The sequence below is a fragment of the Dipodomys spectabilis genome, unplaced genomic scaffold (genome assembly GCF_019054845.1).
Source record: "Dipodomys spectabilis isolate Male_0828 unplaced genomic scaffold, ASM1905484v1 ptg000240l, whole genome shotgun sequence".
NCBI classification, from domain to species: Eukaryota; Metazoa; Chordata; class Mammalia; order Rodentia; family Heteromyidae; genus Dipodomys; species Dipodomys spectabilis.
Window position 1 is genome coordinate 750,212 of NW_024870917.1, and position 24,371 is coordinate 774,582.

Consider the following 24,371-nt stretch of genomic DNA (forward strand, 5'->3'; position numbering starts at 1 on the left):
CAGACCCAGGCACTGGGCTGACAAGATTGGCACATTTGAACCCCTCAGATTTATGGCCAGGTTTTAACATGCTGCGAGTCCTGCTGGTTCTCACCTGTCAAGCTTGGCTCTGAGGAGGGATTCCCCCCCCCCCCCCGCGCGTGCGCCCCCTCCCCCCTCCCGGCCACCATCTGTCACCCAAAGTGGCAGGTTTGTAGAACATTCTAGCTCCCACTGCTTGGCCCATGCTTCCTTGGCTCTCTGTGCCTCTGGACACCAAACCCACCTGCGGGAGCCCCAATGTCCCGCGGGTAGGTGAGAGGCTCGTGGGCCCTGTGACTCACGGGCAATGCCAGGGTCCCCAGCCTGGCAGGGGCATCATTGGCCAAAGGCGTGGCTGTCTGCTGGACAGAGGGGACAACTCGCTTGACCAGCTCCCCTGGACTGACCCTGTGCCCAGGTTTTAATAGTAAACATGAGAGCCGGGTGCCAGTGGCTCATGCCTGTCATCCTAGCTACTCAGGAGGCTGAGATCTGCGGATCTTGGTTCAAAGCCAGCCCGGGCAGGAAAGTCCATGAGACTCATATCTTCAACGAACCATCAGAAAATCAGAAGTGGCGCTGTGGCTTAAGTGGTAGAGCACTCGCCTTGAGCTGAAGAGCTGAGGGACAGTGCCCAGGCCCAGAGTTCAAGCTCCACGACTGACCAAAACAACAACAACAACAACAATAATAATCATGAAAGCAGCCGCATGTGGACATGAAGGCCACCCAAGGATGCTGAATGGCTTTCAGATCCACGTAGAAGCCCTAGCATTGTTAACGGTTTCTTTCTTTCTTTCTTTTTTTTTGGTTGTGGGGCTTGAACTCTGGGCCTGAGCACTGTCCCTCAGCTCTTCAGCTCAAGGCGAGCGCTCTACCACTTGAGCTACAGCGCCACTTCTGGTTTTCTAGTGGTTTATTGGAGATAAGAGTTTCACGGACTTTCCTGCCCGGGCTGGCTTTGAACCGCGATCCTCAGATCTCAGCCTCCTGAGTAGCTAGGATTACAGGCGGGAGCCACCGGCGCCCAGCTAATGGTTTCTTTTTTAAAATTAATTAATTAGTTATTTTATTTATTAGTTTGTTTTTTATTGAGAAAATACCGTACAGAAGGCTTACAGTTACATGAGCAAGGTAATGAGGACATTTCTTACCAAGCATTCTTGCCTCCTCCTTTGTTTCCCCTTCCCATCCCTACCCTCCCATCTCCCCCCATTAATGGTTTCTTGTTTGTATCTGTGCTAGTTCTGGGGCTTGAACTCAGGGCCTGAGTGCTGTCCCTTAGCTTTTTGTTTCCCTGCTCTCTCAAGACTAGAGCTATACCACATGAGCCATGCAAGAAAGTCTACTTTCTGGCATTTTGTTAGTAGTTTATTGGAGATAAAAGTCTCAGACACTTTCCTCCCTTAGCTGGCTTCGAATCACAAGCTTTAGATCCCAGTCCTCCCTGAATAGTTATTAGCTCTTTATTTATTTATTGGTTGGTTGGTTGGTTGGTCCTGGGACTTCAATTTGCAGCCTGGGCACTGTCCCCAATCTCTTGTCACTCAAGGCGAGTGCTCTACCACTTTGTCACAGACACTCCCTGTTTTCTAGTGTTTAAATGAGTCTCATGGACTTTTCTGCCAGGGCTGGCTTCTAACCATGATCCTCAGATCTCAGCCTCCTGAGTAGCTAGGATGACAGGCGTGGGCCACCTGAGCCTAGCCCCTCTCTCTCTGGGTAGGTGCTTCAGCTTCAACTCAGAGCCTCTCACATAAGGCTAGTGCTCTATTACTTGAGCCACAGCTCCATTTCCAGCTTTTTGCTGGTTAATTTGCAGATTAGTCTTAAGATTTGTATGCTCTGGCTGGCTTCAAACTTTGATTCTCAGAGTTCAGCTTTCTGAGGATTATAGACATAAGCCAATAGTGCCAGGCTACTGTTGTCAAAATGTAAAAATGAGTCGGAATGGAGAAGGTTCTAGAAAATGAAAATCCATGATGAAGGCAGTGTCAAAAGGTACGTAAGTGTGAATTGCTGAGTGTCTCTTTGCCACGTGATGATCCAGTATGGCTTCGGAAGGTGCTGGTCTATCCAGCCAGATGCTGATGGCAGGAGCTCACACCTGTAATCCTAGCTCAGGAGACTGAGACCTGGAGGATTGTGGTTCAAAGCCAACCCTGGGCAGAAGAATTTACTGGATTCTATCTCCAAAATATCAACCAAAAACTGTCCTGGGGCATGGTTCAAGTGGTAGAGCACCTGCCTAGCAAGCACAAGGCTCCAAATCTAAAACCCAGCCCTGAAAACAAAAACAGGAGAAACCACACTACAGTTCTCTATCATTGGAGATAGCATTATGGACCAAGTCACGTGACAATCTACACATTTTTCAGACTTAAACTTCTGAGCTTTCTCTGTGGAAAGGCATGGCTGCCCCCCCCACACTGCTGGCCGGAGGGATGGATAGGAGACCCCCCACCCACCCACCCTGTCCCAGAGCGTCTTTGAAGGCAAGTTGGCCTCCTCAGGTTACTCGGCCTGCTAATTAGTTTAAAGTAGAAACCCTTCATATTCTCAAATTCCATTTTCAAGGAAACAGGAGGTTTAAATCACCACAGATGGAAAGTATGTCTCTCACTCTCTCTCAGCGTTGAGGCTGCCAGGCAGTACCTCTACATCTCACCCATGTGCGCAGCTCATTTTGCTCTAGTTATTTTTGGAGACAAGAGTTTCTCTCTCTCTTTTTGTTTTTTTTTTGTCAGTCGTGGGGCTTGAACTCTGGGCTTGGGCGCTGTCCTTGTGCTCTTCAGCTTAAGGTGAGCACTCTACCGCTTGAGCCACAGCGCCACTTCCAGTTTTCTAGCGGTTTATTGGAGATAAGAGTCTCATGAACTTTCCTGCCCAGGCTGGCTTTGAACCTTGATCCTCAGATCTCAGCCTCCTGAGTAGCTAGGATTATAGGCGTGAGCCACTGGTGCTCAGCTAAGAGTTTCTCTTTCTGTCTTAGAAGGCCTGTACCATAATCCTCCTACTTACTCTTCCTGTATACCTGGGATGGTAGACATATACCACCATGCCCAGGTTTTTCTGTTGAGATGAGGTCTCATAAGCTTTTTGGCCCTGCTATCCTGGAACTGTAATCCTCCTGCTCTCTCTGCTTCCTGAGTAGCTAGGATTACAGATATGAGCCACTGACACCTGGCTAAATATTCTTCTTCTTCTTTTTTTTTGTTAGTCATGAGGTTTGAATTCTGGGCCTGGGTGCTGTCCCTCAGCTCTTTAGCTCAAGGCTAGCACTCTACCACTTGAGCCATAACACCAATTCCTGTTTCTGGTGGTTATTGGAGATAAGAGTCTCACGGATTTTTCCTGCCCAGGCTGGCTTTGTACCGCAATCCTCAGATCTCAGCCTCCTGAGTAGCTAGGATGACAGGCGTGAGCCACCAACCAGTGTCCAGCTAAATATTCTTGTTTTTAATATTTCCACGAAATTATCCTTAAGTTAGGCGTTGGTGGCTCAAACCTATCATCCTAGCTACACTGGAGGTTGTGATCTGAGGATCATGGTTCAAAATCAGCCAGGGGGAGAAAGAATCCCCATGAGACTCTTATCTCCAATTAACTACTCAAACAACAACAGCAACAAATTATCCTTTTTTTTTTTGGGTCTGGTTGTGGGGCCTGAACTCTGGGCCTGGGCGCTGTCCCTCAGCTCTTCAGCTCAAGGATAGCGCTCTACCACTTGAGCCACAGCGCCACTTCCAGCTTTTTTCTTTTTGCTTATGTGGTGCTGAGGAATCGAACCCAGGGCCTCAGGCTTGCAAGGCAAGCGCTCTACCACTGAGCCACCTTCCCAGCCCCAAATTATCCTTAAAATGGCTAAAACTTTGAACTACCTAATATATTTAAGAGAACATTCTGCTTTTATCAATAGATGAATAGAGAAAGAAAATGTGGTACTTATACTTTTTTTTTTTTTTTTTGGTTAGTTGTGGGGCTTGAACTCAGGGCCTGGGCACTACTGTCCCTGAGCCTCTTTGTGCTCAAGGCTAGTGCTCTACCACTTTGAGGCATAGTACCGCTCCTGTTTTTTTGTCTTTAGAGATGAGAGTCTCATGGTCTCTCCTGCCTGGGCTGGCTTTGAAGCTCGCTGCTCCTCTGATCTCAGCCTCCTAAGTAGCTAGGATTACAGGCATGAGCCACCAGCTCCCTACTTGGTCTACTTACAGTGGAATAGTATTCAGCCTTGGAAAAGACAGAAATACTGTAATCTGAGACAATGTAGATGAAATTTGAGGGTATTGTGCTAAGTAAAATGGCAGAGGGACATATCTAGATGAGCTAGCTGGACCCCTGGTGTGGGCTACTGGCAGCTGGGGCTGTGGGAAGGAGAAGCGGAGGACACATCCATAGTCCTGGAGTTTCAGTTTAGCAAGAATGAAGTGTACAGCACTGTATGCAGATTCAGCAGTGCCGAGGTGGACACTTAAAACGTTCCTCAGAGGGCAGTGCTCATGGGGCTGGGATGTGGCTCAGTGGTACAGCGCTGGTCTAATATGCTCGGGCACCCGGGTTCAATCCCCAGCCCTGGAATATTAAAGAAAGAAAACAAAGGCTCTTTGGCCTGCTACACAAAGGAAGGGGGCAGAAATGGTCACAAGCCTGGACCACGCCCACTCTGTGAGGTCTGGGTGGAGGTCTGGGCTGTACTCGACGCTCAGGTAGAGATGGGGCCAAGCCACTCAGCAGCAGGTCCGCTCACTGCTCCGCCTGGCTCTGAACAAAACCTTCCCACTGCTGAGCCAAGACCCCTGCAGACCCCTGCCAGCCTCGTTGGTTGGTGCAAATGTCCTCAGGGAAAAGTGTGAAGTCTCCAGGCTGTTGTGCTGGTTCTCTGTGGTGGAGGACAGGCGAGGAGGAGAGCATCGGGTCCCTCTGTCACCTACAGTGTCACCTACAGTGTGAGATGAGCCTCAAAATCCCCCCGCCCCATCCTCTGAGTCTGGAGCAGAGCCAGAGTGTGCATGTTGAAACAGTAAAGCCAGGTGCCAGTAGCTAGGATGCTAGCTACTCGGGAGGCTGAACTCTGAGGATTGTGGTTCAAAGCCAGCCCTGGGCAGAAAAGTCTGTGAGACTCTTATCTCCAATAAACCACCAGAAAACTAAAGTGGAGCTGTGGCTCAAGTGGTAGAGCGCTCACCTTGAACTGAAGAGCTGAGGGACAGCACTCAGGCCCCATGATCTACCAAAAAGAAAAAGAAAAAGAAACAGTAAGCATGCGGTGGCTCAAATTGTAACTCCATGACCTGGGAGGCAGGGAGCAGGAGGATCAGGTTTAGGGGCCAGCACAGAGGCCCTCCCCAAGTTCCCCTCCCTCCTCGCCAAAAGTAGCCAGGGTCCCATCTCAACAGATGAGCTGAGCATAGTATAGACTTGCACTGAAGACACAGGGAGGAAGACAGGTCCAAGGCTAGACCCAGGCAACAGTGGTGAAACCCTGTCTGAAAACAACTAAATCAAAATGAGCCGGAGGTGGGCGGAGGCCTGGCTCAGACAGATGCTGCCTTGCATGTGCCAGGTGCTGAGTTCAAACCCCCGGACCCTCCTAAAGATTTGTACAGTACTTCAACCTTTATTATCTTTTTTTTTTCTTTTTTTGGTCGGTCATGGGGTTTGAACTCTGGGCCTGGGCGCTGTCTCTCAGCTCTTCAGACCAAGATGAGCGCTCCACCACTTGAGCCACCACCACTTCTGGTTTTCTGAGTGGTTCATTGAAGATAAAAGTCTCATGGACTTTTCCTGCCCGGACTTTTCCTGCCAGGGCTGGCTTTGAACCAATGGTGATCCTCAGATCTCAGCCTCCTGAGTAGCTGGGATGATAGGCGTGAGCTACCACGCCCGCACGACTTATTATCATTTTCTTTTTTCTTTTTTTTGTGTGTGTGGGGTCGGGTTGTGGGGCCTGAACTCTGGGCCTGGGTGCTGTCCCTCAGCTCTTCAGCTCAAGGCTAGCGCTCTACCACTTGAGCCACAGTGCCACTTCCGGCTTTTTTCTTTTTGCTTATGTGGTGCTGAGGAATCCCCAGGGCCTTGAGCATGCAAGGCAAGCGCTCTACTACTGAGCCACCTTCCCAGCCCCTTATTATCATTTTCTAAATCTACAGTGCCAAGGATTTACCTCCGAGCCCGCAGGACTGTTAAGTGTTGCAAGTTTTTCCTTCCCTCCCACCATGAAGGAGAAGCAACCTTGATGTGTTCCTGTGATTGTGTATCAGGAGTTCAGGACCACAGGGTGAGGACCACAAGGGTGAGCTACACCTCCACCCTTGGGTCACAGCCAGGGTGGAGTTTTCCATACTTTGAAGGCACGGAGACTTAGTGTCCTGCCCTCCCAGAGAAATCCAGGAAAGAAAAGGCACCAGAGGATGAAAATGAGCTAATGATTAATAATATTGATGAATAATTATAGACACTGTTAAAAGGATTAAGGGAGCCACAATGTCTGGGCTTTGTTTTAACGGGACCTGGGGTGCTATCTATAATCCCAGCCCAGAGAGGAACCCCACTGGGTGGCTAATTAAAACAATTACACATACCAAGCAGAACGCAGTAGCATTCCAAGACTCAGGAGATAAAGCAGGGTCGCCTCTGTAGTCAGCTCTGGAGTCTTGAGGTCCTCCTGGTTTGGGTTGGATCTGGGACCCTTTCTCTCCTCTTTGGCTTACAGAAATGGAAGTATATCAGTGATGGCATCAAGGGTGATCCACAAGCCTGCAGACACCCCATTGTCGGAGTGTGTCAGGACAATGAAGTGACTGTCTTTATAATATCCACTGGTTCTTCTTCCTTTCTTCCTCCTCTCCCTTTTCACTCCTTTTCTATCTCTTTTCCCCTTCCTAATTCTTCTTCATCCGTTTCTACACACACACACACACACACACACACACACACACACACACACACCACTCTCCTTTCTGGTACTGGGGCCTGAACGCAGGACCTTCCTTGTTAGTTTTTTCACTCAACGCTGGCACTCTATCACTTGAGCCACAGCTCCAATTCCAGCTTTTTGCTGTCTAATTGGAAATAAGAGTCTCAACGACTTTCCTACCTGGGCAGGCTTTGAATTTTGATCCTCAGAGCTCAGCCTCTTGAGTCGCTGGGATTACAGGTGTGAGCACTGAGGCCTGGCTTCTGAGGAGCTTTGTGACTGCTGGACTTTGCGGTTTTCGGGGTGCCACGGGGTCCCTGGGAACCCCGCCAAGCCGTGCACTTCCGTCACCGTGCCCTCTCCTCCGCAGCTTTTCTAGGTCTTCTGCAATCAAGATTTAGATTCCGCAGTGGAGAACGATGTTGGAGGCTATTAGCAATGAAAGGTAATCGATCAGAAATGGTTTCCTGCTGGCTCGATTCAAGCAGTGTCATCACCAAAAACCAAGTGCGCAGCAGCTCTGGGTCCCGGGAGCAGCCTGCCTCTCTGAAGCGCCGGCGGGCGCCGCCGCCTGGCTGCGTACCAGCTGTGTCGTACTGTGTAAGCAAGTCCAGGCACATGGAACAAGTCCCCGACTTTCATGCGGCAAAAGTTCACATTCCCTCATAGCTGCTATCTGTGTTGGTTATGACAATACTGACTACAGTGCTCACATGATCTCTGCGCATGCTTGCCATACTATCAAAGTAAGGTTTTTTTGCCAGTCCTGGGGCTTGAACTCAGGACCTGGGCACTGTCCCTGAGCTTCTCTGGGCTCAAGGCTAGCACTCTACCTCTGGAGCTACAGCGTCATTTCTGGATTTTCTTTTTCTGCTTAGGTGGTACTGAGGAATGGAACCCAGGACTTCATGCATGCTAGGCAAGCACTTTACCATTAAGCCACATCCCAGCCCCCAGAATAATTTTTAAATAAGACCTTCTATCTATATATTAATACGCTGACCCTTCATTTTTTTCATTTCTTCGGGGTGTGTGTGTGTGTGTGTGTGTGTGTGTGTGTGTGTGTGAGTGTGTGTGTGTGTGTGAGAGTGTGTGTGTGTGTGTGTGTGAGTGTGTGTGTGTGTGTGAGTGTGTGTGTGTGTGTGCTAGTATTGAGGCTTGATCTTAGGCCTGGGTGCTGTCCCTTAGCTTTTTCACTCAAAACTAGTGCTCTATCACTTGAGTTTCATTTCTGGCTTTTTGGTGGTTAACGGGAGATAAGAGTCTCATGGAGGGGCTGGGAAGGTGGCTCAGTGGTAGAGCGCTTGCCTTGCATGCATGAGGCCCTGGATTCCATTCCTCAGCACCACATAAGCAGAAAAAGCCAGAAGTGGCACTGTGGCTCAGGTGGTAGAGCGCTCGCCTTGAGCTGAAGAACTGAGGGACAGCGCCCAGGCCCAGAGTTCAGGCCCCACAGCTGACATAAAAAAAAAAAAAGTATCATGGAATTTCCTACCTGGGCTGGCTTTGAACTTTGATTCTCAGATTTTAGCTTTCTGATTAGCTAAGATTATAGGTGTGAGCTATTGGTGCTTGGTGACACTTGATTTTTCTGTGTGTGTGTGCACACGTGCGCGCACACATGGGTGCACACGTGCACACAGACACACCAGTCCCCAGGGCTTGAACTTAGTGCCAGGGCTCTGTCCCTGAGTTTCTTTTGCTCAAGGCTAGTTAGTGCTCTACCACTTGAGCCACAGCTCTACTTCCAGCTTTTTTGGTGATTAGAGAAATCTTATAGATTTCTCTGCCCAGGCTGGCTTTGAACTGTAATCCTCAGATCTCAGCCTCCAGAGTAGTGAGGATTACAGGCATGGCCCACCCACACTTGGTGATACTTGATTTCTAAAGTATTTGTACTTAATAGATTATTCACCACTGAATGCCAAAATATGATCCCCAGTGAATTTTTAAAGACTCTTCTTCTAGAGTCATTAGGAGCTGTAACTGCTGTAGTGATAATGAACTTGCCTAAATGAGTACAGTACTTAGCGGAGAACTAGTCCTTTTAGGGGGACAGGGCCAGCAGGGCTGTCATCCGCAAGCAGGGGCGAGTAGCCCAGCCTCCCTGGAGAGCAATCTGGCAGTGTTTAAGCAAGAGCTTTAACATGTGTACATCCTGTGACCCAGAAATTCAATTTCTGGGAATCTATTTGAAGAAAATAACTGTATATACAGAAAGCTTTATGCATTAAGATGATAAATGCAGCTTTTGTTGTTGTTGATTGTGGGGTTTGAACTCCGGGTCTGGGTGTGTCTCTGAGAACCACAGCGCCACTTCTGGTTTCCTGGGGTTAATTGGAGATAAGAGTCCCATAGAGTTTGTGTGTAGGATGGCTTTGAACCGTGATCCTCAGCTCTCAGCCTCCTGAGTAGCTAAGATGACAGGTGGGAGCCACTGGCACCTGGCAGCAGCTTTTTTTTTTTTTTTGTCACTCGTGGGGCTTGAACTCTGAGCCTGGGCGCTGTCCCTCAGCTCTTCAGCTCAAGGTGAGCACTCTACCACTTGAACCATAGCACCACTTCCAGTTTTCCCAGACTTTCCTGCCTGGGCTGGCTTTGAACTGTGATCCTCAGATATCAGCCTCCTGAGTAGCTAGGATGACAGGCGTGAGCCACGGTCGCTGGCTGGAGTGGCTTTATCTAAGGCGCAGGAGCCCAGGTGTTTGAGTGCACTCAGTCTGGCTTTTCTGTCCTCTGAGCTGCCTTTGTCTCCTGTGACTGTTGGTTATTGCAGCCTTCCAGAATGTTCTAGGGCTGTAGGCCAGTGGTCCCGCCTCCTGTGCAATCCCCTGGGATGCTTCTGGGTACCTGGTTTCTGTCTCTGTGCGTGCTCCGCCCCTCCGGGTCTCTGTGGTACACAAGCCGCACCTGGGACCGAGCAGCAGCCTCCAGCCAGCTTGGCCGTCGCCATGGTGACCGCCTCACTCGGCATCCGGCCCAGGGACTTGCATAGCGGCTTTGCTCAGGTAAGAGGCAGTGAACACGGCAGTCTGCATGGCCAGCAACCCAGACTGGACCTCCAACCCCTGAAACAGATTCCTGACCTGGGCTGACCCCCCCAGGATCCTGGACAGGAAGAACAAACCCTAGGAGACACTGCCGTCCCAACACCTCACGATAACAGAACTCGCCATGGTCCTGACCCGAAGTCCTGTGGCTGAATTGGGGGGAGGGGCAAACCCATCTGTACTGGACAGATTCCTTCCCATAGGTGTGTGTGTGGGGGTCTTCCCTGGCAGAAGGCGAAGAGGGGAAGAAAGGTTGGAAAATGAAATCTTGTTTTTAAGTCTGGTATTTTTATTTTTATTTTTTGGTTCTGGTCCTGGGGCTTGAACTCAGGACCCGGCCACTGTCCCCGAGCTTGAACTCAGGACCTGGCCACTGTCCCCGAACTACTTTTCTTCTAAAGCTGGCACCCTACCACTTGAGTCACAACTTCACTTCTGGCTTTTTTTTTTTTTTGGCTAGTTATTTGAAGATGAGTCTCATGGCTTTCCTGCTGAGGCTGGCTTTGAACTGTGATCCACAGATCTCAGCCTCCTGAGTAGCTAGGATTGCTGGCATGAGCCACAGGCGCCCAGCTGGTAGGTCTTATCATTAGACGTTTGCAGATATGCAAACCAGGGACTCAGGTAAAAGCTCTAGCTGACGTCTGCCACATCATTCTACCAGGGGTGGCTTTCCACAGCTCTTTGACCACAGAATGTGACTTCCTGGAGAGGGGAACAGTGGCGTTCAGGGCAAGGGACCCCAGGAGGAGTTGGGCAAAGGACACACATTTTCAGGCCTGAGCAGAGTCAGCTCCTGGGTGGATGGCATAGAAAACCATCACGCTTCCATACTGCTTGTGCATAGAAGTAGCCATTGTTCGCTGTGTGTGTGTGTGTATTTGGGTAGGTGTGGCTCAAGTGGTAGAGCACCAACCTTGAATGGAAAAAGCCAAATGAGAGTGTGAGGCGCTGGTTTAAGCCCCTGTGTAAGCACAAAAAAACAGAAACCAAAACAAGTCCCAGAGCCAAGGATGCCTGTTACCATGGTAACAGTACCATGTAACCAGTGGGTCAACAGTACTAAGGCCTGCAGAACTTACAAGGAGTCAGGCTCTAACTGTGGCCTCTTGTTAGTCCATACATGAGATAGTAGATCTATGTTGTCCATTTAAAAAACCATAAGGAAGCCAGGTGCCAGTGACTCACACCTGTAATCCTAGCTATTAAGAAGGCTGAGAGCTTTGGAATATGGTTCAAAGCCAGGGCAGGAAAGTCTGTTAGACTCTTATCTGCAATTAAGCACCAAACAATGTGGATATGGAGCTGTGGCTCAAGTGGCAGAATGCTAGCCTTGCGCAGAAAGGCTCAGGACAGCACTCGAGTCTTGAATTCAAGTCCCAGGACCAGCAAACAAAAATAACTGTAACTCCTCTGTATATCACCTTTACAGTAAAATAACAGGCTGGGAATAGGCTCAGTGGTAGAGTGCTCGCCTTGAATGCATGAAGCCCTGGGTTCGATTCCCCAGCACCACATAAACAGAAAAAGCCAGAAGTGGTGCTGTGGCTCAAGTGGCAGAGCAAAAGATGCTCAGGGACAGCGCCCAGGCCCTGAGTTCACAAGCCCCAGGACTAGCAAAAAAATAAATAAAAAGCCAGGTGCCAGTGAGCTCACGCCTGTAATCCTAGCTATTCAGGAGGGTAAGATCCGAGGACAGTGGTTCAAAGCCAGCCCCCTAGGGCAGGAAAGTCTGTGAGACTCTTCAACTAACCACTAGAAAACCGGAAGTGGTGCTGTGGCTCAAGTGGTAGAGCACTCACCTTGGACTGAAGAGCTGAAGGACAGGGCCCAGGCCCAGAGTTCAAGCCCCATGATTGACAAAAAATAAAATTATAAAACAAAACCCCATAACTGAGGGCCCACAAGAACTTATATCAAACAAAGACAGTATGTAGTAATGATAAATGATACACCCAATGTGTGGGGGTGGTGGTGTCCCAGAATGAGACCCTGAATTCACCGGGCCCTAGACTTTCCTTTCTGAATACACCAGTACTCAATTTCCAGTCTACAACACTCTATAATACCCCCTTGTGCGCTGCGCCAGGGATAACTTGATCTTTGGCGCCACCTGCAGGTCAGCTTCCATGCAGGACCAATGCACGGAGGATTCCTAAAATCTCTAATCCAGTTACCATGGGGAAAGCAAACGCCCTGCTATCACTCTATCTATAGAGGGATATCATGATTCCAGGCATGGCATGAAACTTTGAATGTTCCTGGCAGATCGCTCTACGGGTATTTACCTTGTTTTTTTTTTTTTATTTATAAAATAGAGGGGAAAAAAAAGCCCACACACAAGTCTGTCCATTGAGCAGTTGGGAGCACGCACGACCCAGGTTAAGAACCAGACCTCTTCCCAGCACCCCAGACTCTGGACGGACGCCGTGGCGGCCTCAGCCCTTCTCTCTAGACGTAGTGTTCGTCTCACTGAGGAGTCTGTTCTGGATGAGGGGTCAGTTTCGCAGCTGGAAGTCAGCTCTGTGTGCCAGGCAGGGCCTGGCGTGCCCGGTGCCACCTTCCGACGGCCAGGGGAGACGCGGGCGGGCAGCATGAGGCCGGCGCAGAACGCGTAAGCACCGGGGCCGGTCCTTCCCTGCGGCCCCAGCTCTGCCTGGGCCCCTGTGGTCACCTAGAGGCCGTGGCTGGACTCCAGGTGCCCCTCCAGCTGCCCCACGGAGACCAGCGCCCCCAGCTGGCCCGTGGCGCTGCCCTCTGGGGGGAAGGTGACCAGCTGTGCGTCCTTGCTGTCCCCCTGGTCACTGTGCTGCTTCTGGTGACAGCGCAGGGAGTCATCCCTGACGAAGGCCGCACCGCAGGTCTCGCAGCGGAAGGCCCTGTGGGTCCCGGCGGCCGCCGGGTCTCCAGGCCCCGCCCCTCCCCGCCCCGCGTGGTTCTCCGTCTTCGCCTGGTCCCTGTGGATCTTGTCCATGTGCTTGGCCAGGCTGCTGGGCCGCTTGGTGTCGAAGCTGCAGAGGTCGCATTTGAAGGGCCGGTCCTTGCAGTGCACGCGCTCGTGCACGCGCAGCGCGGCCGGGCTGGAGCAGGAGTAGCTGCACTGCGGACACTTCTCCGGGTGGTCGGCCTGGTGCAGCCGGCTGTGCGCCAGGAGGTCGGCGCGGTCGCGGCCCTGGAAGGCGCAGTGCGGGCACTGGAAGGTGTGTTTGATGCGGATGTGGGACTTGAGGTTGGCCTTCATGGTGCAGCGCACGTGGCAGAACTCGCACTTGAAGGGCTTCTCCCCAGAGTGCACGATCATGTGACGCTTCAAGTCCGAGCTGATCTTGAACTTGGCGCTACACAGCCAGCACTGGAAGGGGGTGTCCCCTAGCAGGGAAAGGCATGCTTCCATTAGATCAGGGAGGCCGCACGGAACACCCCAACTCCTCCTCGTCCCTCCCCCCCCCGAAAAAAAAGTATCATGACCAGGCAGCCACTAGAGGGATTGTGTCTTCTGAATTCCAACTTCCTTCAACTTTGGGGCTATGACAATCGTCACGTGTTCCAGTCGACTCCCTTACAGCCGTGGCTGAGTAAAGAGGCTGGCTTTGAACTCAGGAATCTCCCCCAGCAGTCTACATCGCAAGAAGAATGGAGATTGTTTGTGTGTGTGTATGTCTGTGTGTGTGCGTGCCAGTATAGAGGCTTGAACTCGGGGCCTGGCACTGTCTCTTAGCTCTTTTGCCCATATTTCGAGCCACATCTCTACTGGTTACTTAGAGATAAGAGTCTTCAGAGACTTTCTTTTTTTTTTTTTTTGCTGGTTGCGGGGCCTGAACTCTGGGCCTGGGCGCTGTCCCTCAACTCTTCAGTTCAAGGCTAGTGCTCTACCACTTGAGCCACAGCACCACTTCTGGCTTTTTCTGCTTATGTAGTACTGAGGAATTGAACCCAGGGCCTCATGCATGCAAGGCAAGCACTCTACCACTGAGCCACCTTCCCAGCCCTCTTCAGAGACTTTCTTGTCCAGACTAGTCGTTTTTCTTTTTGATAGTTATGGGGCTTGAACTCAGGGCCTGGGCACTGTCCCTGAGCTTCTTTTGCTCAAGGCTAGCACTCTACCACTTAAGCCACAGTGCCACTTCTGGCTTTTTCTGTTGTGTGGTACTAAGGAATTGAACCCAGAGCTTCATGCATGCTAGGCAAGCAATCTACCACTAAACCACATTCCCAGGTCCAGGAGATAGTTTTGCTGGGCATAAAAATTGTGTGTGTGTTTGTGTGTATGTGCACGCTGATACTTGGGTTTGAACTTAGGGAGAGCCTAGGTGCTGTCCCTTAGCTTTTACTTCTTTCTCTTTGTTTTTCTCTCTCTCTCCTTCCTTCGTTTTTTTTTTTTTTTTTTTGCTGGTCCTGAGGCTTAGGTGCTGTTCCTAACCCCCCCCCCTTTTTTTTTCCTTTGGTCAGTTGTGGGGCCTGAACTCTGGGCCTGGGCGCTGTCCCTCTGCTCTTCAGCTCAAGACTAATGCTCTACCACTTGAGCCACAGTGCCACTTCTGGCTTTGTCTGTTTATGTGGTACTGTGGAATGGAAAGCAGGGCCTCATGTATGCGAGGCAAGCGCTCTACCACTGAGCCACCTTCCCAGCCCCTCCTAAGCTCCTTTTGCTGAAGGCTAGCACTCTACCACTTGAGCCACCGCGCCACTTCCAGCTTTTTCTGTGATTTAATTTCCTGGCCAGGCTGGTTTCGTCGACCCACAATCCTCAGCTCTCAGCCTCCTGAGTAGGGAGGATTACAGGCATGAACCACCAGTGCCTGGCAGGAGCTATGGTTTTAGTAGTTCCCACAAAAAGGAGGAAGAAAAGCTCCTAGAAGGAAGAGTTCAACATTTGCAGTCACATTGGCTACAGTCCCGAACTACACCACGTGACCAAAACACTTCATTTACAGGTGAGAGACGCCCTCAGCACTGGACGGCTGTGCTGGGCCGAGTGAAGTTCTACCGAGCAGCTTATAGAAAGCCCTGGTTCTGGGCTGGGAAGGTGGCTCAGTGGTAGAGTGCTTGCCTTGCATGCATGAGGCCCTGGGTTTGATTCCTCAGCACCACATAAGCAAAAAGAAAAAGCCAGAAGTGGCGCTGTGGCTCAAGTGGTAGAGTGCTAGCCTTGAGCTGAAGAGCTGAGGGACAGCGCCCAGGTCCAGAGTTCAGGCCCCACAACCGGAAAAAAAAAAAATAATAAAAATAGAAGAAAGCCCTGGTTCTGGACGGGGTTGGGGGTGGGACCGGCCGCGAGGCGGCGCCGCGGCACTCACCGGTGTGCGAGCGCAGGTGCACGGTGAGCTGGCTGGAGTTGCGGCTGGCGTAGGGGCACAACTGGCACTTGTAGGGCCGCTCGTCCGAGTGGATGCGCAGGTGCTTCTTGAGGCTGCTGCTGTCCACGGCCGCGTAGCTGCACAGGTGGCACTTGTGCGGCTTCTTGTTCGTGTGGCAGCGCATGTGCATGGTCAGGTTGTCCTTGCGGCTGAAGCACTTGTCACAGAAGTCACACTTGTGGGGCTTGTCGCCTTCAACACCAAAGCACACACGGCTGTGAGGGGTTTTGGGGCCTAGAGGCTGGCCTCCCCCTCCTCCTTCCAAACCCTGTGCAGGGTACACGTAGCTGAGTACATGGATAACCCGTGCGTGTGCCAGCCACTGATCACTAATGCTCAGTGTGACACGCAGCACACGTCTCAACCACTGTGACCCCCACCTACCCAGAGACGTGCAAAGGAACCCCCGGGCTGATGTGCTTGTGTGTACGTGCATGTGTATGTGTGTGCAAGTTGGAGTACTTGTGTGTACGGGTGTGCATGAGTATCTGTGCAAGCACATGCACATATGTGAGTTTGCATGTATGTATGTGTATACAAGTTCCAGGCTTAAATTTAGGGCCTTGAGCTGTCACTTAGGTTTCTTTCTTTTTTTTTTTTTTGGGTCCAGTCGTGGGGCCTGAACTCTGAGCCTGGGTGCTGTCCCTCAGCTCTTCAGCTCAAGGCTAGCGCTCTACCACTTGAGCCACAGAGCCACTTCTGGCTTTTTTCTTTTTTTGGGGGGGGGGTCCAGTTGTGGGGCCTGAACTCTGGGCCTGGGCGCTGTCCCTCAGCTCTTCAGCTCAGGGCTAGCACTCTACCGCTTGAGCCACAGCGCCACTTCCGGCTTTTTTCTTTTTGCTTATGTGGTGCTGAGGAATCGAACCCAGGGCCTCATGCATGCAAGGCAAGCGCTCTACCACTGAGCCACCTTGCCAGCCCCTGTCACTTAGGTTTCTTGCTCATAGTTGGCTGTTCTACCAACTTCTATCTTCCATCTTCCAGGTAGGTCTCAGCTTTCTGCACAGCTAGGCTTCTGGGTGTGAGCACTGCGGTGTGAGCCCGGGTGCCGGCTGGGATTGCCCTCCTGAAGCAAGGCCCAGGGATTACGGCGGAGCGAACACTGCTACTTCTCAGAGCATTCGCCATGGAAGATAGCTACTAAAATTATTAGTATTATGTGTGTGTGTATGTGTGTGTGTGCGCGCCAGTTCTGGGCTTCAACTCAGGGCCTGGGCGCTGTCCCTGGGGTTTTTGCTCAAGGCTCTCTACCACTTGAACCACATCTCCATTTTTGGCTTTTCAGTGATTCAGTGGAGATCAGAGTCTCACAGATTTTCCTTCCCAGGTTGGCTTCGAACTGTGGTCCTTAGATCTCAGCCTCCTGAGTAGCTGCGATTATAGGCATCAGCTGCTGGTGCATGGCTACTGTGCCAGAACCCAAGCCCTTGGCAGCTTTGGTGAGTGGAAAAGGCCCACGAGCCAGGCAGGCGCAGGGTTACCTGAGCCACACCATCTCTGAAGCCAGTCAGGGCCCTGGCCTCAGAGATACACCGGTGTTGGCTGTGGCTGGGCTTGGCTTCCGGCTGGGTTGCCTGTGGGAGGATCTGGGGTGCCCCGGCTTCTCCTGCTCCGTGGCAGGCCCCTCCCCACGTCCTGTGCCCGCAGTGCTTTGCACTGAACTGTGAACCCAACCCTTCCTGCCTTTTTGTTTTTTTATCAGTCGTGGGGCCTGAACTCTGGGCCTGGGTGCTGTCCCTCAGTGATTCAGCTCAAGGTGAGCACCCTACCACTTGAGCCACAGCACCACTTCCAGCTTTTTCTGCTTACGTGGTGCCGAGGCATCGAACCCAGGGCGTCATGCATGCAAGGCAAGTGCTCTACCACTGAGCCACCTTCCCAGCCCCTCCCGCCACTTATAAGTGGTCATTTCATTGGTGTTCTCGGAGAAGCTGAGGCCACTGGCCTCTGTAGCACAATCCCTGTCATCTCCTCACACCCCTTTCCTCTCCAGCCCCCCTAGCGCTGCCTGGCACTTAGCCCGGCTGTGCCCTGCGCCCTCACCGAGGGCTTTCGGGAGCCACTCTTACCCGTGTGGATTCTTAGATGGCGGTCCAGATCTTTCATGCCGTGAACAGTTTTGAAGTGACATCCTAGGAGAGAAGAAAACACAGGTTTTTTGTTTTTTCCTCTAGCCATTCGTGTGTGTGTGTGTGTGTGTGTGTGTGTGTGTGTTGGTAATAAGGCTTGTATTCAGGTCCTTGTTCTCTTGTTTGGCTTTTTTGCTCAAGGCTGGTGCGCTACCATTTGAGCCACAGCGTCACTTCCAGTTTTCTGGCAGTTTATTGGAGATAAGAGTCTCATGGACTCTCCTATCCGAGTTGGCTTTGAACCGTGATCCTCAGATCTCAGCCTCTGAGTAGCTAGGATGACAGGCGTGAGCCACCAGCGTCTGGCCACTTCGCATTTCAACCTAAGGAATTTTCAATTGACAATGGGCTTATGGAGACGCCCTGTGTAAGTTGGGGAGCTCTGGACCTCAACCTAGAAGCTGCTACAAGTCTGGTGTTTGGAGTTGTGAGCTGAGCTCTGCCAGGCACAGGACTCGAAGAGGGACGGCCAGGCACTACACGCACACCATTTGCTCACATGTGGGCCATTGGTTCACACATGCGCCGTTGAAGAGTCAAGAAAAATCCAGGGGCTGGGAAGGTGGCTCAGTGGTAGAGTGCTTGCCTTGCATGCATGAGGCCTTGGGTTCAATTCCTCAGCACCACATACCCAGAAGAAGCCAGAAGTGGCGCTGTGGCTCAAGAGGTAGAGCACTAGCCTTGAGCTGAAGAGCTGAGGGACAGCGCCCAGGCCCAGAGTTCAGGCCCTATGACCAGAAAAAAAAAAAAAAAGAAAAAAAAAGAAAAAAAATATCCTGGGGCTGGGAATGGACTCAGTGGTAGAGTGCTTGCCTAGCATGCATGAAACCCTGGGTTGATTCCTCAGCACCACATTAAAATGTGGCACTGTGGCTCAAGTGGTAGAGCACTAACCTTGAGCCAAAAGAACCTCAGAGACAGTGCCCAGGCCCTGAGTTCAAGCCCCAGGACTGGTAAGAAAGGAAGAAAGGAAGGAAAGAAGGAAGGAAGGAAGGATTCTAAGCCAGGCAGTGATGGCTCACACCTGTAATCCTAGCTACTCAGGATGCTGAGGTCTGAGGTTTGAAGTTAGCCTGGGCAGGAAACTGGTATCTCCAGTTAGGCACCAAACAGTCAGAAGTGGAGCTGTGACTCAAGTGTTAGAGCCTTGCCTTGAGCACAAAAGCTCAAGTAAAGTACCCAGGTCCTGAGTTCAAGTCCTAGGACCCGAGCGCACGTGCACGGGCACACACAATCCCTGTGAAGAGTCCCACAGAGGAGGGGTGTCGGCTCCGCTTTTACCTGGATAGCAGCAGTTGAAGGCCCTCTCCCCTGGGGTGGGCTCTGGAGGGGGGTCTACAGCGCTCCTCCTCCGGCTGTTGCTGCCCTCTGGGGGAGAGCCCGCCGCCTTCGGGCCCTCACTGAGCAGCTCTGAAGCTGAAATCAAGACAGCAAAGTTTCCTTTCAATTCTTTTTTTTTTTTTGGGTCCGGTCATGGGGCCTGAACTCTGGGCCTGGGCGCTCTCCCTCAGCTCTTCAGCTCAAGGCTAGCGCTCTACCCCTTGAGCCACAGCACCACTTCCGGCTTTTTTTTTTTTGCTTATGTGGTGCTGAGGAATCGAACCCAGGGCCTCATGTGTGCGAGGCAAGCGCTCTACCACTGAGCCACCTTCCCAGCCCTCTTCTCTTTTCTTATCTGCCCCCATGTGGCTCAATTTCCACTCAGTCCCCGGAAACATTTCTCAAAGATGCAGGACTCGAATTACGGGAAAGTGAAATAAAAGGAAGAGCTCAAGCCAGGAGCTGGGTTTGAATGAAGGACCCTGTGCTCTATTTGGCTTTTTCTACTCAAGGCTGGAGCTCTACCACTTGAGCCACACCACCACTTCTGAATTTTTGCCAGTTAATTGGAAATAAGAATCTATGGGCTTTTCAGTCTGAGATGGCTTTGAACCGTGATTCTCAGATCTCAGCCTCCTGAGGTGCTGGGATTACAGGAGTGAGCTACCTGGTTCAATACTACTTTTATTAGATGCAGCAGGAAGCTGGAGGCTGTGGCTGATGGACCTAGGGTTTATAATCACCCGCCGACCCCAGTAGCTTTTGTTAACAGGTCAAAGAAGACACTTCAGGATCACAGAGCTCCAGGGAAACTAGATGCATTAACAAATAACCTGAAAGAACAGGGATGAGGGGAGACCCGGGACCGGCTTACAGAAGCTATCCTGTCTGAGGGATTGAACCCAGGACCTCATGTTTGCCAGGTGAATGCTTTACCACTTGAGCTATACCCCATCTGCTCCTCTTCTCTTTAAACTCTCCCTCATTAGCATGAATTAGCTCTCCAAGGGGGGGGGTTCACTGTGACATTTCCCCAATCTGTGCAGTGCCTTCCAATCAGCTCCCCATCACTCTCCTTATGCCCGCCCCCTTCCGGACACAACTTCCACACGGCTCCTTGTCCTAGTTTTATAGCTGCTGACAGTCTATTTTGACAATATTCATCCACTTTCACCTTCGAAGATTTCATTTTTGAGATAAGGGCTCTATGACTTTGCCTGGGCTGGCCTTGAACCTTCAGTTCTGTCTCTGGAGCAGCTGGGGATTATAGCTGTGCGCCAATAAGCAACACCCAGATAAAATTAAGACGACAAATTCCGTTTTATCATTCCTTAGTTGTGTGACCTTAATTGGGTAAGTTCCCTGGGGTAACATGGGAGATGGGGGGAGGTGCGGCTGGTCTCCCGGGGTTAGATTCAATTTATTGCTTTATGTGAAGCACCTCATTACGGCAAGTATCAAGATTGCTTACTGAGGGGGCTGCAAAGGTGGCTCAGTGGTAGAGTGCTTGCCTAGCATACCCGAAGCCCTGAGTTCAATTCCTCAGTACCACATACACAGAAAAAGCAAGAAGTGGGTCTGTGACTTAAGTGATAGAGCGCTAGCCGTGAGTAGAAGAAGCTCAGGGACAGCACCCAGGCCCTGGGCTCAAGCCTCAAGACTGGCAAAGAGGGGCTGGGAAGGTGGCTCAGTGGTAGAGCACTTGCCTTGCATGCTCAAGGCCCTGGGTTCGATTCCTCAGCACCACATAAGCAAAAAGAAAAAAGCCGGAAATGGCGCTGTGGCTCAAGAGGTAGAGCGCTAGCCTTGAGCTGAAGAGCTGAAGGACAGCGCCCAGGCCCAGAGTTCAGGCCCCATGACCGGACCCAAAAAAAAAAAAAAAAGACTGGCAAAGATAAAGTAAAAACAAAGATTGCTCACTGACAAGTTACTCGATTCTCAGGGGAAAACCTGTTTTCCCGTGTGAACTTGAACTGGGATCAAGTTGTGGGGTGGATTAAAGCCACATGTTGCATCCAACACAATGAGCACTGGGGGAGAAGGGGGGCTTCTACCTAGCACATCCGGGACATTGGAAGAGCCTTTGAGCCTGGAAGCGGAGTCCTGAGTGCCAGGCAGGCCAGGCAGCACTTCTGCCCCAGACTGTCCGGTTAGCTCACCTTTCCCCAGCTGCTATCTATTCTGCTGGAAGCCGGGTGCTGCCATGGTGACCGCTGCCACTAAATCAGGACAGTGGAGAGCAGCGGTCAGGTGAGAAGCTCAGGGTATTGAAAGGCAAGAGCCAAGAGGGCACTCGCAGGTGGTCAGTGGCAGTTTTGTACTCAACCAAGAAGCACGTGACAGAAGCAGAATGAGCAGTTAGTGATTACAAATGGCATCCAAGCAAAGTCAGGTGGCTGAGCCTCAAACAACATCCTGCGGCCATCTAGGTGCCTAGGCATGAGATGGGGCGGGCACCCAGGTCCTGGAGGCCAGGCAGCCTTCCTCTGAAGTGCAGATGCCCGGCTCAGTGGGGTGAGCTAGGAGGGCTCGCCCTAGAGAAATGCAGACGCCACCATAGCCCTAGGAAAGCACTGATGAGCTCCCCAAATTGCCTAGAGGTGAGACAAGCCATCCTTAGAAATGCAGATGCCATAGATCTCTTCTTAATAATTTTTTTCTTTCTGATTTCACATTATATATATATATATATATATATATATATATATTTGGGAGTGGCAGGGAATCATCACAACCCCTGTAATCCTAGCTACCTGGAAGCTGAGATCTGAGGATGGTGGTTCAAAGCTGGCCAGAGATTGAAAAACCTGTGAGACTCTTATCTTCAAATAACCACCAAAAAGTCAAAGTGGAGCTGTGGCTCAAGTGGTAGGGCACTTGCCTTGACTGAGAAAGCTCAAAGACAGTGTCCAGGCCCTGATTTCAAGTACCAGGACTGGCACCAAAAGGGGGTGGGTGGGGTGGGGGTGGGAGTGATGAAAATCTACCCTTCAACCTTTCCACCCAAAGCTCTTGGAATCGGGAGGCCCTGCCCGGTTAGGCACAACCTTGACTAAAAATAAAAGGCCAGCCCCGTGCTCAGTGTCACAGTCCCAAGATACAAGGATAGGATGGATAGCCGGGTCCTTGACACACACACACACACACACACGCACACGCACGCACACACACAGTGTACTGACCTAACTCCAGCGCCCGGGGAATTCAGCGATCTCACCCCCTCGCCCCCCTCCCCCCCATCTCTTCCGAGCTCCCAGTCTCCATTCCCAGCCCCTCGACTTCCCTTCGACTCCTAGGTTCCTCTGGGCACAGTCCAGGCACAGGAGAGTCCGGGATGAATTTTTTTTTTATACCCCGGTGGCTTGGGCCTGAAATCCTAGCTACTGAGGAGGCCGAGGTCTGAGGATCGCGGTTCGAAGACAGCCCTGGGCATCTCCAATTAACCACTCAAAAACTGGAAGTGGCGCCGCGGCTCCAGTGGCGGAGCGCCAGCCTTGAGCGCAAAGCGGCTGGGGAGGAGTTCAAGCCCCGGGACCAACAAAACCCGAAAAACAAGCAACAACATCCTCCCCAGCGCGGCCCCCTCCTCGGGGTGAGGTCGGCAAAGCCCCAGGCCCCCGCCCCGGCGGAGCGGGGGAAGGGGGCCGGCGGAGGGGAGGGGAGCCCGCGGGGCGGGGGCCCAGCGCGCCCCAACTCAGTTCTGGGGCTCAGGAAGCCTCCCTCCCGCCGGCTCGTCCCCAAACCACGGGGTGGGGTGGGGGGGCGGTCCGTGAGCCACGCGGTGGCCGGCGGCGGGGTCCCCCGACACCCCCCCGAGTCCCCTCGGGCCGCCAGCCCCGCACACCTCCGAGGCGCGGGCTCAGCTCTGGACCCCCGCGTCCCCGCCCGGCCCCGAACCCGGGTCTGCGCCGCGCAGGAAGTGTGGATGCGCTCGGCGCCGCCTCCTGGGCGCGGCCTAAGCCAGCGCGGGGCGGGGGCCCGGGGAGCCCGCGCACCCCGAGCCCGCGACGCGACCGCGGGGCCGGAGCCCGGGGCGCCGCCGAGCCGCGGGCCCCCGCTACTCACCCGCGCGCGCCGGCTCCTCGGCGTCGCGGTGCCGTGGCCGGGGCTGCTTGCGCCGCGACATGGCGTGCGATCGGGCCCGTGGCTCCCCGCGGGCGGCGCGCTGCACCCCGCCGACTCCCGGGGTTCGGAACCGCCCCCTCGCGGGCCGACCGCGCATGTCCGGGCAGAGCCGCCCCTCCGCCGGGCCGCGCGGCTTATCCGCCGCGCCAGGACCTCGGGGGCCCCGCTCCGCCCGGGAGCTGGCGGGGAACGCGGACGCTCGGCCCGGACCCCGCCGCCGCCGCCGCCCCGGATCTGCATTTTAACGAGGTCCCGGGCGAGCGCGGGGCCGCCGGGCTGCGGGCGCGGTAACGAGGTCCCGGGCGGCCCGCGCCATTAGCCGAGCAGACGCGCCGCGCGCGGCCCCCGGGGAGCTCGTTAAGGCCGGCGCCGGCTGCTAACGAGCCCCGCGGCGGGCCCAGGTCCGCCCGCCCGCCCCGGCTCCGCGCGCGGCCTGCCCGCCTCTCTCCGCCCGCGGCTCCCCTCGAGCCCCCGCCGCCTCAAGGAAAGGAAACCGGGCCGAGCGACGGCTCCCGGAGCCGCCGGCTGAAAAACGCACATGCCGAGAAAGTTCTGGACCCAGTGGGCCCCGGCCAGGCACCTGGCTTTGCTTTCATCCTAGCGCGCGTCCCCCTTGTGCCCGGGGGGCCTCGGCGCGCGCGGCCCCACCCCGGAGGAGCGGCGGGGCCGGGGCCTGGCGAGACCCGAGGGGTCCCCCCCCCCCGCCCCCCGCCGTGTTTATGTCTTCACGTCGGGGTCAGCCAGGCAGGGCGGGGCCGGCAGCCCGGCCCACCTGAGAATCCTGCGGGGCTGGTTAATCAAAGGCCAGACTCGAAGTGGACCCCGGGAGGCGGGCTCTGGAAGGATCCCTGACATCCACCCCGAGGACCAGGCCGGCCAGGAGCCAGATCACGACGAGGGGTGTCAGAGGCGCAGGGCCTGGGGTGGGAGTGGGCTGGGTCTGGGCGGAGAGGGGGAGGGCCCGCTGCGTGGCGGGAACTCCGGGCCGGGAGGGGCGGTCTGGGCGGGACTGGGGTCCCCAGCTGGGCGGGAGGCTTACCGGCCGAGCTGGGGTAACTTCGTGTGGAGCTTTGACCCTAGTTGAGGCCTTGTTCGACCCCATCTTGACTCACTGTGTGAGACGGTGTTTGAGTAGAGAAGACACCCTGAGCCACAGAGCCACATCCTGGTTCTCTGGGCCTAGTTCCCGGTATGCAGGGAACATCTGGTCCCCATTTCTCTAACAACCTACGTTGTTTCTGTTCAAGGCTGAGCGGTGAAACAAGTATCTTGCTGCTCAACTTGCAATCCCAGGATCCCGTCCGGGACAGAGCTCTAAGCCGCTCCATCCTGGGGTCCCCGGCCGGCCCTCGGCTGTTGGAGAGAAGTTGGGAGGAAAGCCTCGAGGTAAGCACGGTGGACCAGGACCTGGAAAGGAAAGGCCAAGGGAGGCCGCGGGCAGATGAGTCCCGAC

At 53.3% G+C, this 24,371-nt stretch overlaps 1 protein-coding gene across 1 annotated transcript; it reads right to left on the bottom strand.

Moving 5' to 3' along the window:
• Positions 1-12,315: 12,315 nt before the first annotated feature.
• LOC122124596 (zinc finger protein 64-like) lies at positions 12,316-22,919 on the bottom strand. The gene is made up of 5 exons (XM_042699258.1): positions 22,859-22,919; positions 18,755-18,889; positions 17,414-17,476; positions 15,285-15,536; positions 12,316-13,356 (listed from the first exon to the last, which is right to left on the bottom strand). The coding sequence occupies exons 1-5, from the start codon at positions 22,917-22,919 to the stop codon at positions 12,662-12,664; spliced, it is 1,206 nt and encodes a 401-aa protein (XP_042555192.1). The 3' UTR covers positions 12,316-12,661.
• Between the last annotated feature and the right edge of the window lie 1,452 nt (positions 22,920-24,371).

Bases quoted from the DNA above. Each gene is read 5' to 3' on its own strand.
- LOC122124596 (XM_042699258.1), bottom strand. From the start codon at position 22,919: ATGTCGCGGCGCAAGCAGCCCCGGCCACGGCACCGCGACGCCGAGGAG. The intron at 18,890-22,858 runs GTGAGTAGCGGG...TCTTGATTTCAG, and splicing joins CGAGGAGCCGGCGCGCGCGG to CTTCAGAGCTGCTCAGTGAG. The intron at 17,477-18,754 runs GTAAAAGCGGAG...CTTCTCTCCTAG, and splicing joins CTTCAACTGCTGCTATCCAG to GATGTCACTTCAAAACTGTT.